Source organism: Anarrhichthys ocellatus, unplaced genomic scaffold (genome assembly GCF_004355925.1).
Source record: "Anarrhichthys ocellatus isolate YVR2014 unplaced genomic scaffold, GSC_Weel_1.0 scaffold17, whole genome shotgun sequence".
Lineage (NCBI taxonomy): Eukaryota > Metazoa > Chordata > Actinopteri > Perciformes > Anarhichadidae > Anarrhichthys > Anarrhichthys ocellatus.
Genome location: NW_022280047.1, coordinates 348600 through 363367, shown reverse-complemented (window position 1 = coordinate 363367; position 14768 = coordinate 348600). Strand labels below are relative to the sequence as shown.

Genomic DNA, 14768 nt, shown 5'->3' with positions numbered 1-14768 from the left:
GTGTGTGTGTGTGTGTGTGTGTGTGTGTGTGTGTGTGTGTGTGTGTGAGAGAGTGTGTGTGGAGGACTCCGTTAACTAGAAGGTCTAATACATCAACCTTTCTGTCCACAACCTCCCCCCCTCCTTCGCTCTTCACCCATTCCCCCCATTACTCCTCCCTCCTCTCTCTTTCTTCCTCCATCGCTCTTTCCGTCTCTCTCCTTCATGTCCTGTAATTCTTCTTTTAAAGCTCGGGGGGGATCCTCAGGCATTACCAGTGCCTCCTGATGAATCACTGTCTGGCTGGGAGCACATCAGAGTAACATGGCCATCTGCGGCCCAACTTACAGTTGTCCAAGTGATTGCACGCTTCTTACACTAGTGTGAATTTGTGTGCACGCATGCCTCAGGTATTTGCAATTGTGCATCATGTGCAGTGCACGGGCGCGTGCACGCGCAACACAGAAAAAGTGAACGCAGTTTTCCCTGGCCAGTACTGATCTCCCCTGTCCTGCTGAATGGTGGCTGATTGAGACGCATGGACTGCCTTTGTGCCCTGATCTAGTTGCCATTGATTACCTATCAGGGTTTTTGATTGCATCCTGGAAGTAATTCTTTTAAATAGGCCATAATGGCCTCCAATCTAGGCTGATGACGACCTCGGAGAGTCCAATCGCGGATCCATTTAGGCCCTTTCAGACCCTCCATGTACACTCTGGAACTCCTGCTCATTGCTCACCCCCCCCCACACCCCACCTCCACCACTGCTGCTACCTCTTTTATCTCTGCACTCTGATACTCGCGTGCAAAAACCCCACAATAGCGATGGAAAATGGGTCTTAAACTTGCATGCAGATATCTTCGTGGCACGGAGCGGGTCCAGGTAAAGATTAGGGAAGCAGGTGATGGGAGTGAGGGAGCAAAGTAGCCTAATTGAGAATGACGGTGAGAGAGGAGCGTAATACTGCTTTCAAACCGAAAGAGACGATGGAGCGGGTCCAGGTTTCAGATCAGCAGAAAAACGAAAGGCATGACAGATCTGTTAGGGATAACGGAGAGAGGGGGTGGGGGGGCTGCTCGTCAGTATGTCATGCTGTGTTATTGTAGTCTGAGGGTTGGAATGAAGCATGAGAAGGAGGAAGAGTGTGTGTGTGTGTGTGTGTGTGTGTGTGTGGGGGGGGGTGCTGCAGACAGGAAGAGGGCTCGCCGTCTAATCCTCCAATTTTCTTACATTACTGCTCTCACCCCCTCCTCCTTCTCTCCACCTCCACCCCCCCTCCTCCCTCGCCTTCCACCCCGCTGCCAGACCTGTCGACAAATGAAACCGGAGACGGCGGCAGCCTCGCAGAGATTGACTCGACGGAGTAAAACACACACGGAGAGAGAGAGAGAGAGAGAGAGAGAGAAAGAGAGAGAGAGAGAGCTCCCGCCACCCCTAACAACATAAATGTACCTAGAAAACCCCAGCGGCTCCCTCATCTATTGTTCTGAGCTGGACAAGAGAAGAAAAGAAACACAGTGTAGGTTCCTACATGTGCTACATGCTTCCCAGTAAACTTTTCTCAGTCCGAATACCGAATCCCGGCAAAACAAGCGCACCTGCCGATCTCAATCACAGCGCAGAGGAGAAAAAAATCGCACCCGTCTCGTTGTGAAAGCAACGTGATCGATAACTTCCTGCTATTAAAGAGGCAAAAAAGCCCAACAACCTGATGACAGAATATTAAATTAAAGAGATTGTTTTATGACGTTGAATGTACGAACAGCTCACTTAGCAGAATTGCGAAGCAGCGATGACAAACAAGGGTCCCTTTGCCAGGCTGCGACACTTGTTAATATGCTAAGCCGTGTTTATTTATTGATGTATATATATTTTTTGGGGGGTTCATTCTTCTGTACCTGGTTTGGCCTCACACTAATTTGATGAATAGCTGCAGTTGATTAAATCTGAGCTTTTAGGGGAATTAAACTCACAAATTCAGCGTTCAGCTAATAACAATCACAACAGTGCAAGTCATCGTCCTTGAATGTTTTTTTTTCTACTTCTGCTAGTAACAAGCCCATCCCAGATTGGCTCAACCTTGACCTTTCCCCACTTATGTCTCTAATTTCCAAAATAAGCCGACTTCATTTAAAAAAAATAACTAAAAAATGTAAAGTTTTCCCAGTATTCCCATCCTCCCCCTCTCCACCGCTATTTAGCGATTTCCCATTTTCCCCGCCCTCCCGATTGATTTGCATTCCGATCACCTCTCATTGGGCGAGGCAGAGCCCTGACTGAGCGGGGGACTAATTTGCCATGCTAATGAGATGGCTCCGACAAACAGAGCCAGCTGGAGACCAGAGTAAATGATCCTGTCATCAGTCAAGAACACAAACACAGCTAACAGCTAATTAGCTCGTGGCAGTTTGCGGAGGTGACGTTCTGTGTGATCTGCACCGCGGCGGAAGAGAAGAAGAACAAAAAGAGACGACAATAAAGGAGGGAGGAAAGAAGAGGAGGAGGCTTGGTGATGATTTTTTTTTGTGTTTCCCCAAACACACTCTTGTGGCACGCAATGTAAAACACACACACACACACACACACACACACACACACACACACACACTTGCAGGCACACCCGTTTCCATTTTGCTTTGTGCAACGCAATGAGGATATAAGGGCGAGCATGTGCCATCAGAATGGAGGGGAGAAAATATGCTAAGCAGACAATCAGAGGTGTACCCCCCCGTGCTAAACAGCCAATCATGTGCTTTCCCAGTGTGTGTCACCAGCCAGCAGGAGGCAGAATTAGTCCTGGTTAGCCGCCAGAGCCCTGCCGAGTGGCTGATTAGTCTTTTAGGCTGAAGAGGAGACAGAATGTTAAAAAAGTCCCTGAGACTCTTCTGCGCAGCAGACAAAGGAAAGGACTTTTTATGTCCAAAAAAGGAGGTGAAGTTAGCCGCCTCGTCGTCGCCTTGTAAAGGCAATGCACTAAACTGAACAATAAGTACATTTACTAGCATTACGCTACACGTTTTTTTAAAGCATGCATTTTACATGCTGCAGAGCAGCAAACACGGGTGGTTTGAGGTGGACTAATGCCTGTAGACAGCCCAAAAAATGGTTTTGGTCTCTATAGATAATTTCCTTGTTCATGACAACTTAAAACTCCCCTATTTAAAATTAGGCTGAAATTTTGGCATAATTTAGGCTGCTTTGAATGACAGCTCGGTGCCGCACCAGGTTGCTAGCTGCTAGCCAACTGCTCTGCTGCGTCAGCTCCACCGAGGATCAACGCCCATTTTAGGCTTCCTCGTCACTGTCGCGATAGAGATGACAGACGGCTCTTCAGAAACCTATGGGTGACGTCACGGAGACCAAGTCAATATTTCATGCAGTCTAGTGCTGCAGGAACGAGTCTCAAAACCCAGAAATGAGTCAGCATTTTTGCATTTCCAGTTGTCTCGTCTCGGAGTCGATGGGTTTTTGAAATTGTTTTTTGATATAAGATCTTTGGTTAACGCAAGCTGAAGAGATTTTAACGTTTTACTCTACGATATAAAATACGTCAGTAAATACCTCTCGTGAATTTTGAAGCTTTTACGCATCTTAAAAAAGGCGGTTGCTAACAAGTGGCTAACAGATGTCATTGCGCCGACTAGTCCGCTTCACAGCCTCGTTGTATACTTGTTGTGTAGTTCGTTTAAAGCATAACGGTGGCTTTTTATTTTTATGCCGATTGCAGTCACACTTCAAAAATCATAAAAGCCGTGTTCATTTGTGAAGATTATCTTGCCGAACAAAACAAGTAAGTATCATAAAACGCTGTCTTTTAGTCGAGGGAACCAATGTGATCCATTCTGTCTTTAACATGAAGTGTCACAAGGAGACTTTCATTCTACAATGTCTGCCATGAACTGATGTCATGATTAGCTCTCTGCAATATTTAGGCCCTCGGGATTTCTTTTTTTTTTTTTCCAGCCGTTCTCGGTGTCACCACTTCCCTGTTAATTAATTGAGCCTCATCTCGGTCTGTCTCCTTTTTTCTGCCTTCGGCGTCTCGGCCTGTTTGTCATCTGGTCGCTGCGTGCTATTTCTGTTTTGTTTTTTTATCAGCACAAACACTTGCATCCATTCATTTGTAATCTAATAAAGAAAATGGCAGCAAATCTGTATGTTCCTTTGGGGGGGACTGGATGACTTTGAGCACCAGATGCTGATGTTCCCCCAGAGTCGTTACTGTGATGGAGCCGATCCTTAACTGTCTCCAATAAAGACACACACACACACATACACACCCTTGCTCGCTCAGTGCGGAGGCAGGATTAACCTGCTGGTAGCGGAGTAAATCCAGCGCTGCCTCTGCCTCTCCCGTATCTGAGTCTGAGGAGGCCTGGTTATCCCTTCACACAAGCTCCCTTCAAAGGGGCGGCCGCCGGGGATTAATGACGTGTTAAAGGGGCGAGCATGAGGGATTTGGACGCAGCTTGCAGTCAGAACAGGAGATTTACGCGACTCGTGCTCAGTGAAGTGTGATTAGACATTTAACCCCCAACACACACAGACAATGATAGACAGGATATTATTCTATATACCCAGAGGACGGGGTGGTGAAAGGACAACACCATTGTTCTTGTTGTGTAGTAAATATACCTGTAACTGACCTAGAGCAGGGGCCTGCAGGATTATTGTCGCTGCATGAAGTGCGTCCACGTCTTGAAGTCAGTTACCTGTTTTTAATCTTGTCTTTCCTTTACAATTTTAGTCCAATGCTATGTTTCTTCTATTGCCTTTGCATCAACGTGCAACCATGCACTCAATCTTTTCAATATCAACTTCCGTCTTCACAGGAAACACCTCAGTTAGGTTTAGGCTCAAAACTTCTTAGTTAGGTTTCGGAAAAGTTAGGTTTTAGAATAGATCGTGAAATATATAGGTTTAGGCAACAAAACTACTTAGTTAGGAAAAGATTGTCGTTTGGGTAAAAATAACTGGGTTAGTGCCGTTACTGAAGTAGACAAGTGTGTGACAAAAACATAAACGTTGACTTCTTGTTTCACACAGGGAACAAACAGCTAGCCTAAAGCTCGCTGTTTGTTGGACCCATCCACCTCCATCATGGCCCAGCATGGCCTTTGGTCTTTACACTTCCCCGTTCATGATAACGTGGATAGCCTACGAAATAAATTGGTAGGATATCTATGAATTACGGTGCATTACTTTTCTTTGCTATAGCTACGAATGCTGAATGAGACCAGGCTGATCTATGATGAGCTATATAAATACACTGTATACATGTTTTTACGATCAGGTAGTGTTGGTGATTTATTTCAGTATTTTTTTTTTAGTTTCGGCAGTAGTTCAAGTCCAGGATGAACTTGTGTAGCCCTAAATCCATCTAATAAAAAAAGAACACATGGACAACAGAATTTTTTCATTTATTTGTTAATTAAGAAAATAATAAATAAATCAAGCTAACATAAAAGGTAAACTCCCTGTATTGTATCAGCCCAGCGTCCCTCACAATTACGTCTATATTTGGGAGACGTCCGAATCTCACAATTTCCGTCCAATGCCAACATTTGTTAGTGCCAATGCAGGAAGTAGGTTTACAGGTGGAAAGTAAGGGTGGGATGGGCATGTATCTCATCTGACTTTCCCGCAGGAGACGGGAGTTCGCCTTGCAATTACATTTTATCAAACATAACCATGATCTTTCCATGACTTTAACCATAATGCATTAATTGATTTGGGTTTGGTTTCAAATAACTACAGTAAGTTTCAAATAACTACAGTAAGTCGAAAGCAGCAGCGAAGCGGATCTGGTTCCTCACGGACGTTTCCGTGACAAATAAGACCGTTATATAACGTTGACTTCTGGTTTCACACGGGAGAAGAACAGCAATCTCCTGGGTGAAAGTTCTGTGTTCTCAGGCTCACCCATCCACCCTAGCCTCCTTCCTACATTGACCTTGTCCCTATTCGTATACTACGCCACCTGTCTTGGCTCACAAATGCTTTGAAATGCATTCAAATTGAATACATGGGTTATACACGAATTACAGTGTATGAGCACAGCCTGCGTTACTATGGGAATGCAACGCTAAATAGGTGGAGTGCTCTTTAATAGTCTGACAGAAAGTAAATACTATGACCAATGGGCTGTGTGCGAGTGCATGGATGTCAAAGTTAGTAATCTAGAGAGGGAGTATGATATTAGAGTTCAGCAGAAATGTGTGTGTGTGTGTATTCATATGTGTGTGTGTGTGAGAGAGGAGGCTGGACTGGAACGAGAGAGGGCTGCAATGAGATTAAGAGACACGTGTACAGGTGCTGAAAGCTGGTCGGGATCAGTGCAACGAGCAAGATGTTAAGGCAGGGGGTTTCTTTTCCACCCACTCCCCTCCTCAGCCCGTGTCAAACCCACCTCCTCCCCCTTTAATCCCCTTCCGCCCCCGATAAGCCCCCCTCCCCACCTCCTATATACACACACACTCTAGCTTGCTACCCTCGAAATCTGCTCCCGTGCAATCTTCCCTGCGCATCAGCTGCCAAATGAAGTTCCATTTTAGAAAAAGAAAAAAAAATACCAACTTGGGCGTCGTACCTCCCGAGGCGGGCGGCGGAGGCGGCTGGCCCTCGTCTTGAAGCCAATAATCCGGCGTCGGGGCTTCAGGTGCGCGGAGGGATGTGATTGACAGGCCTCGATATGAGGCCCCTCGCCTCACTTGACATTTGGGTTTCATAAGGTCTGGAACAAAAGGCAGGGGCAAAATAATCAGAGAGGGGCGCAGGCAAATAAATCTGTTTATTCCTCCTCACCTGACCCCCAACCCCTCCCATACCACTGCGCCTCCACATCACGGCTCAAGCCCTTGGAGTAGGGGGGGGGGGGGGGGTGAAAGAAGGAGGAGGGCTTGATATTACCTTGATATCGGAGCCTTGGATTCACGCAGATGACAGCAGGTCACTTTAGGCCCCCGTGCTTACCTGAGATATTAGTTTGTATGTGCGGTAGATGGAGGTGTGTATTTGAATGGCTGAGGCGCTGGCTATGTGTGCACACTCCACGTGTACGTATGTGGGGGAGAGGCAGAGACAACAGGGAAGACAGAGAGACAGGAGTGGACAGACTGAGGGAGGATTGATAGGGGTGTCATATTGTGGATAACCGTTTGTACGCCCGCGTGTGTTTTAAGTGAGACAAAAATAAAAGGTAAAGCGATGATAGAAGTCCTGCTGCTTTTGCCGCGTTAAAGCAGCACAGCGGCTTTTGTTAGGCACACGTGCAGTAAACGTCAGCTGCAAGAGGTGGCGACAGATTCAGAGAAGGAGAGAAGGAATGAGGATGATTGAGATTTTAAGACGCAGTCGGTTAGTGCAGCTAAGTGACTGGACGCAGTGTGTTTCATTGACCCACATGGGTGTGTGTCAGTGAGAGAGAGAGAGAGAGAGAGTCCTGTAGACTGAGTCTAAATTAACCCAGCAATGTGTCCTTCAATTGGATTGTAGACCAATTAAAACCCTTTAAGTCATGACATTCCCTTACTCACATTTTCTGCGACTTCCTTCCACTCCTACTCCACTAGCCTACAATTTTGTCCACACGTTTATTTGATAACTTTAGTAACGGGTCATTTTGCAGATTCTGTTATTAATACAAAATACAATAAACAAATACATGGTACATCATTACAGGTTAAGATTAGACAGATGGGCCAGATGGGAATTCCACAGCCACCCGGCTGTGTATAGAGTAAATAAAATCAGCGAAGTGACGTACACATTAATGCATCAATTATTATAATCTGATCATGAATATATATACAGTGTATATATACAGTGGGTACGGAAAGTATTCAGACCCCTTTAAATTTTTAACTCTTTGCTTCATTGCAGCCATTTGCTAAAATCAAAAAAGTTCATTTTATTTCTCATTAATGTACACTCGGCACCCCATCTTGACAGAAAAAAACAAATGTAGAAATTTTTGCAAATTTATTAAAAAAGAAAAACTGAAATATCACATGGTCATAAGTATTCAGACCCTTTGCTCAGTATTGAGTAGAAGCACCCTTTTGAGCTAGTACAGCCATGAGTCTTCTTGGGAATGATGCAACAACCTTTTCACACCTGGATTTGGGGATCCTCTGCCATTCTTCCTTGCAGATCCTCTCCAGTTCCGTCAGGTTGGATGGTGAACGTTGGTGGACAGCCATTTTCAGGTCTCTCCAGAGATGCTCAACTGGGTTTAGGTCAGGGCTCTGGCTGGGCCAGTCAAGAATGGTCACAGAGTTGTTCCGAAGCCACTCCTTTGTTATTTTAGCTGTGTGCTTAGGGTCATTGTCTTGTTGGAAGGTGAACCTTCGGCCCAGTCTGAGGTCCAGAGCACTCTGGAAGAGGTTTTCTTCCAGGATATCTCTGTACTTGGCCACATTCATCTTTCCTTCAATTGCAACCAGTCATCCTGTCCCTGCAGCTGAAAAACACCCCCATAGCATGATGCTGCCACCACCATGTTTCACTGTTGGGATTGTATTGGGCAGGTGATGAGCAGTGCCTGGTTTTCTCCACACATACCGCTTAGAATTAACGCCAAAAATTTCAATCTTGGTCTCATCAGACCAGAGCATCTTATTTCTCATAGTCTGTGCGGGCTATGCGGGCTTTCATATGTCTTGCACTGAGGAGAGGCTTCCGTCGGGCCACTCTGCCATAAAGCCCCGACTGGTGGAGGGCTGCAGTGATAGTTGACTTTGTGGAACTTTCTCTCATCTCCCTACTGCATCTCTGGAGCTCAGCCACAGTGATCTTTGGGTTCTTCTTTACCTCTCTCACCAAGGCTCTTCTTCCACGATTGCTCAGTTTGGCTGGACGGCCAGGTCTAGGAAGAGTTCTGGTCGTCCCAAACTTCTTCCATTTAAGGATTATGGAGGCCACTGTACTCTTAGGAACCTTGAGTGTTGCAGAAATTCTTTTGTAACCTTGGCCAGATCTGTGCCTTGCCACAATTCTGTCTCTGAGCTCCTTGGGCAGTTCCTTCGACCTCATGATTCTCATTTGCTCTGACATGCACTGTGAGCTGTAAGGTCTTATATAGACAGGTGTGTGCCTTTCCTAATCAAGTCCAATCAGTTTAATTAAACACAGCTGGACTCCAATGAAGGAGTAGAACCATCTCAAGGAGGATCAGAAGAAATGGACAGCATGTGAGTTAAATATGAGTGTCACAGCAAAGGGTCTGAATACTTATGACCATGTGATATTTCAGTTTCTCTTTTTTAATAAATTTGCAAAAATTTCTACATTTCTGTTTTTTTCTGTCAAGATGGGGTGCTGAGTGTACATTAATGAGAAATAAAATGAACTTTTTTGATTTTAGCAAATGGCTGCAATGAAACAAAGAGTGAAAAATTTAAAGGGGTCTGAATACTTTCCGTACCCACTGTATATATATATATATATATATGACATATATTATTCTGAAATGGGCCATTCTGCATCATGAGTACTTCTGTTACTCTAAGTAAATTTGGATGCTAATGCTTTTGTACCTTTAATAGAGTAACATTTGAATGCAGGACTGTGTGTGTCTGTCTACACTGTGGTATTGCAACTTTTTACTTAAAGGGACAGTACACCCCAAAATCAATAAACCATGGTTGAAAAGAAAATAGTTCCGACATGAAACTGCTCATAACAACGTGGATTATCTTTAGTAACCCGGTCATGATTTCTGGAAAAAAACAATGCAGTTCAGTTTTTTGAACGTACATTTTTTTTATGCTTTGTCAAGCCCAGTGCCATATAGTCCCATTATAGAAGGGAACTCGCACTGAAACAATCTTGACTGACAAACAGCACTTCAGTAAGAGGGAAACTATGTGTTTTTGACTTTTGGGGTGAATTGTTTAAGTAATACATCTGCGTACCTTCTCCACCACTGCCAAACTGCAGGGGCATCTAGAAAACCTTGTTTTAATTGGTGATTCAATTAAAAAAAAACAAAAAAATGGAAACACCTCGGGGCCATACATTCGCTTCTACCTGCAAGCCTCTGTAAAACAACCATAAATCAACAGATAGTTTCCAGATTAATCCCTGTGACATCCAAACCGAGCCCCCACGTGGGGAGTCTGCATGAATTGCATCCCGTCGGAGGTGATTGGACGACACATCGATGATTGGCACGAGGATGGAGCGCAGCGCGGTCACTCATCCGTCGCCATTGGTCGTCTGTAATGGCCGCTCCTCCCTCAGACCGCACGCCATTGGCTTTGGGGGGGAAGAGGAGGAGGAGGAGGAGGGGGGGGGGGGGGGTCTTGGGGAAGTTGTAGTTCTTCGCAGCGGACGCACATCTATAGTGCTCATTATCGACTAATATGAATTAAACTACACGTCCCAACGTCGCGCCACGGGCTCTCGTAGTTGTTGTGAACGTGTATTTTGCGCTCGCACGACCGGTTGCTTCTAAATTTGGCTCCGCCAGCGAGCAGGGCTGCTCCAGTCGACGAGGTGGTCTCCCCGCCGGTGCCGTCACGAGGATGTGAAACATTAACGGGGGTTCTGTAGGGAAATTAACCGATGCGCCGCGTGACGACGGGGCGCCGTGATAGAAGCTGAGTCGCGGACGAGCAAGGTCACGACGTGTCAAAAGTCGCTGCTTTGCAGAGTAAAATCTGAGAAAATAGAGGATTTCGTTGTTAGTTCAGAGGGAGAATGTTCAGCATTGTGCGCATAGACTCACGCGCTGGAGATTTTGGAGAGGACTGAGACAACTCCTGCTTTGAATGTCACACCGAATCGACTTTTGCAATACTGTCTGAACAGAACGATGGTCGGCCGGAGGTCCGAGGATGTTTCCACTCTTCACGGAACCAGCACATCTAGCCCACAAACCGGCTACTGACTGACCCCTGTTTTTTTTTTTTTACGCACGGGGAGAGAGATATCCGTGCCCGCACGTTTTGTTCCCCGTGTTTATGTGGATACACTTTGCGTTCCACTTTTAAATGATTCGAGATCTGAGCAAGATGTACCCCCCGGCACGGCATCCGGTAAGTAGAGAGAGAACGGCATCGGCCGAGGTAGTGTGTCAAAAACAGCGCGGATTAACAGCCACGCGCCTGGCGCGTAATCAGTTTAGATCCAAGTTTCCGTGCCACTGCGCGCTCGCACGGACAATTGCGCTCATTGTCAAACTGCTCCAGCTGTGTGTGTGTGTGTGTGTGCGCGCGTGTGGCCTAACGTGTAAAGAGACTGAGTGAAACCGAAAGGCCATCCATATCACAGAGGCCTATTGTCATCTACAGTCTTGCCTGTCTGTGTCTGTGTGTTGTGACACTGAACTTTGGTGGCTCAGTTCTTCCTCTCTCTCTCTTCCCCCCCTTCCCACACACGCCCTTTGCCTTTTGGTTGAGGTCCCCCACCAGCCGGGACAGCCACTAAAGTTCACTGTCACCGAGTCCTGCGACCGGATCAAGGAGGAGTTCCACTTCCTGCAAGCCCAGTATCACAGGTGAGTGGTTTGGATGGAGCATGACGATAACATGGAAACACCTGCTCATCGGCAAAACTGTGAGAAAAATATTAAAGCAACGTTCCAGCTTTGCATTGGGGCTCATGAGTGACTACAAATCTGATCATGTGTGTTTTTATGCAACCTCATTATAGCTGCATCAATTAGTCCATTAATTTTTGTAATTGGCATTTTCAAATGATTCATTGAGAAAATAATCTGTAGATTAAATGATAATGAAAAGGATGGTTAGTTGGAGCCCTAGTCCATATTAATTAATGTCAGAGGTGTGGACTCGAGTCACATGACTTGGATTTAAGTCATGCTTGAGTCTCAAATTTGATGACTTTAGACTCGACGAAAAACAAGAAAAACAAGATTTGCAACCCGACTCGGACTTTAACATCAATGAGTCGTGACTTCACTTGGACTTGAAATTACTTGATACTTTCCCCCAAAGCCCAAAAATTAAAAAGTATGTCACGAATCAATTAATTTCCAGGGTAAACTAATGCTACTCATTCCATTATATTTATTATATTTGGTGAAGAGAACACTATGACTTGTTTAGGACTCAAAATGACAGAATTGGGACTCGTCAATCTTGACTTTGCAACTTGTTAGTCATGGGACATGGATCAGGATTTGTACTGAGACTTTTCAAGTCTTGACTTGGGATTTGTCTGTCTTGACTTGGGACTAGTCAGTTTAGACTTGTCTCTTGATTTGCCTCCCTTGAATTTGGATTTGCTTGACTTGTGACTCCTGATGTGGGACATGCCTGTCCTGACTTTGGACTTTACTAGTCTCGTCTCATTACATTACCGTCATTTAGCAGACGCTTTTATCCAAAGCGACTTACAATTCAGATTCTATCACATCGTAGGCACAGCTACGGGAGCAATTTTGGGGTTAACTTGCTCAAGGACACATCGGCATGTGACTATGCCGGAGCTGGGGATCGAACCGTCGATCCTCTGATTGAAGGACGGCCCTGCTCTCCACTTAGCCACAATCGCCCTACTCAGGGACATGAGTGCAAAGACTTGAGACTTATTTGTGACATACAGAACAATGACTTGGTCCCACCTCTGTCAACTGAACCCTCCAGATGATGTGGAACAAAAGGTCATTTCCGTGATGTTGACCTCTCTTGCACCGGTCATGTATAAGCCACACTGTCAGACCAAAAATGTTTCAGGAAAAGTCACCATGCAACGGCATGAAATACAAGACCGCTGCTGATTTTTTTAACGAGTATTTGACCGAGAAACAAAACATCAGTATGAGGTAGACGTCCGTCTGGAGATCCCATGAAATGATCCCCCTCAGACACCTGAGAGCCAACATGCTGCTACTTTTTGTCCGTAGGTGTGACTAACCACAGGTAAACCCCATCATCCTTGGTATGCACGTCTCTCTGCAAACCCAAGTGGTGTGAAATGCTTTTTCACCCGACATGATGAAGTGTGAAATACATTGCTGGGGGGGCAGAACCGTAAGCGCGATACCAATGCATAATAATCGCCCACCTCTGGCCTCCCCCGTAATTATTGCCCAATCACCAGGTGGGATGAACTGGTGGTCCAGTTTGCCGGCCAATCCCGGGGGCCGAATGAGCTGAACCAAGGATAGTGTCTGCTGCATGCATAAGACTGTGATCATCCAAACAGCAGCGAGACACACAGATTTTTAATTTTTTTTAAATAAATAAACAAGGGAAACGATATTCACACTGAATACAGAGTCTTATGTTTTTATGGATGTCTTAAGTTTAAAATATTTGTGAAAGTTATCTAATCTCCCGTCTATCTGGAGAAGCATATTTACATTGATATTGTGGAAAAACACATCATCATCAAGCTCAAACAGAGGCTCATCTCAACGTATTAACGAATCAACGTTTTAATCACTCTGTGCCAAAATTCTTCACTCGATTCTATAATTTATATTTCAGTCACATGTTAAGGATCTATTTGTTCCGCATTCAGCACACTAGCATCCGGACTTTACCTGAAACATGATGTGTGTAACAATTATGTGTAAAAAGCTTGCTGCCGTGATATGCGGAGGCTTTTTTTTTCCATTAACAGACAACAGTGGAAAGAGTTAAGCCTCTGCCTAACCACAGTTGTAAAATGCATCCTCATTACACGGTTGCCTTTCTGTCGATGGTGCAGTTTGGGCATCCACTCACACTGTAAAGAATATATGATGAGGTTCGTGCGGTCGTTTATTGATCCATTAATTACTGCACTGCACCCTGCTGAGTAAGTGTCTGTGTCTGTAGGGACCCGAGCAGCTCTTTGTTTTTCTTGCACTCCAAAAGTTTCGAAATGTAAATTTAAAACCACAGGATGACGTCACTTTTCCGGCTCGCTGTTCATCTCCAGTTTCATTTTTTATCTTTTTTTTTTTTTTTTTTTCAAAGTCATATTTTGTGAATTTTTTACAAATGTAACATTTTCCTTCTGCCCCACAGTCTGAAAATGGAGTGTGAGAAACTGGCCAGTGACAAAACGGAGATGCAGAGACACTATGTCATGGTGAGTCTCATCGAGTGTGTGTGTGTGTGTGTGTGTGTGTGTGTGTGTGTGTGTGTGTGTGTGTGTGTGTGTGTGGGATGTGTGTGTGTGTGTGTGTGTGTGTGTGTGTGTGTGTGTGTGTGTGTGTGTAAACCCATCAGTATTTCTAGCTCTGTGCCAAAAGAGCAACACGTTTGTTTGACCCTGCTTTGATCTTTGTGTTTGATTTATTTATTTTTTTTAGTACTACGAGATGTCGTACGGACTCAACATCGAGATGCACAAGCAGGTAGGAAATGTTTTTTTTTCAACTTGAATATTGAAAAGAAGTAAAACCGATTCAAACCACACTGTAGTGGGCGTCAGAGGAATGCATAAAAAACGAGATCAACGTGATGTTTTTTAGTTCTCAATTTTGATTTTGAAATCTGTAGTTGCTGCTGATTTCTAAAATATTTATCGTGGTCTGTGAGGTTGGAGATAATTTATTCATCACCTCCGGTGCTACGGGGTTCATCGCTAGAAAGGCCAATCTGCAGTCACTTGATGGCAGTTTGGAATAAAAAAAATTAAAAAAACTGAAATAGCTCAGGTTTCAAAATGTACCGCCACTTTTTTTGAGGCCCCACTCTTTATGCAAACTGCAGATAATATATGCATTTTAATATTTTTTTTCATCTCCTTATAATGATCTCTTCTTCCAGTGTTTTTTCTGGTGTTGACCCCAGTTTTGGCCTGTGATGTGTCACAATCAAGCTACAGA

At 44.8% G+C, this 14768-nt stretch overlaps 1 protein-coding gene across 3 annotated transcripts in view; it reads left to right on the top strand.

Moving 5' to 3' along the window:
• The window catches only part of LOC116388398 (transducin-like enhancer protein 4), a 74059-nt gene that overhangs the window by 10652 nt on the left and 48639 nt on the right, over positions 1-14768 (top strand). For 2 of the 3 annotated variants that reach the window (XM_031856201.1, XM_031856200.1), the window contains exons 1-4: positions 10297-11019; positions 11395-11480; positions 13963-14026; positions 14250-14294. In XM_031856201.1, the coding sequence (XP_031712061.1) occupies positions 10975-11019; positions 11395-11480; positions 13963-14026; positions 14250-14294 (240 nt within the window). In that variant the 5' untranslated portion in view covers positions 10297-10974. Of the gene's footprint in view, positions 1-10296; positions 11020-11394; positions 11481-13962; positions 14027-14249; positions 14295-14768 lie in introns of those variants that run through there. The other variant, XM_031856202.1, reaches the window with a different exon arrangement.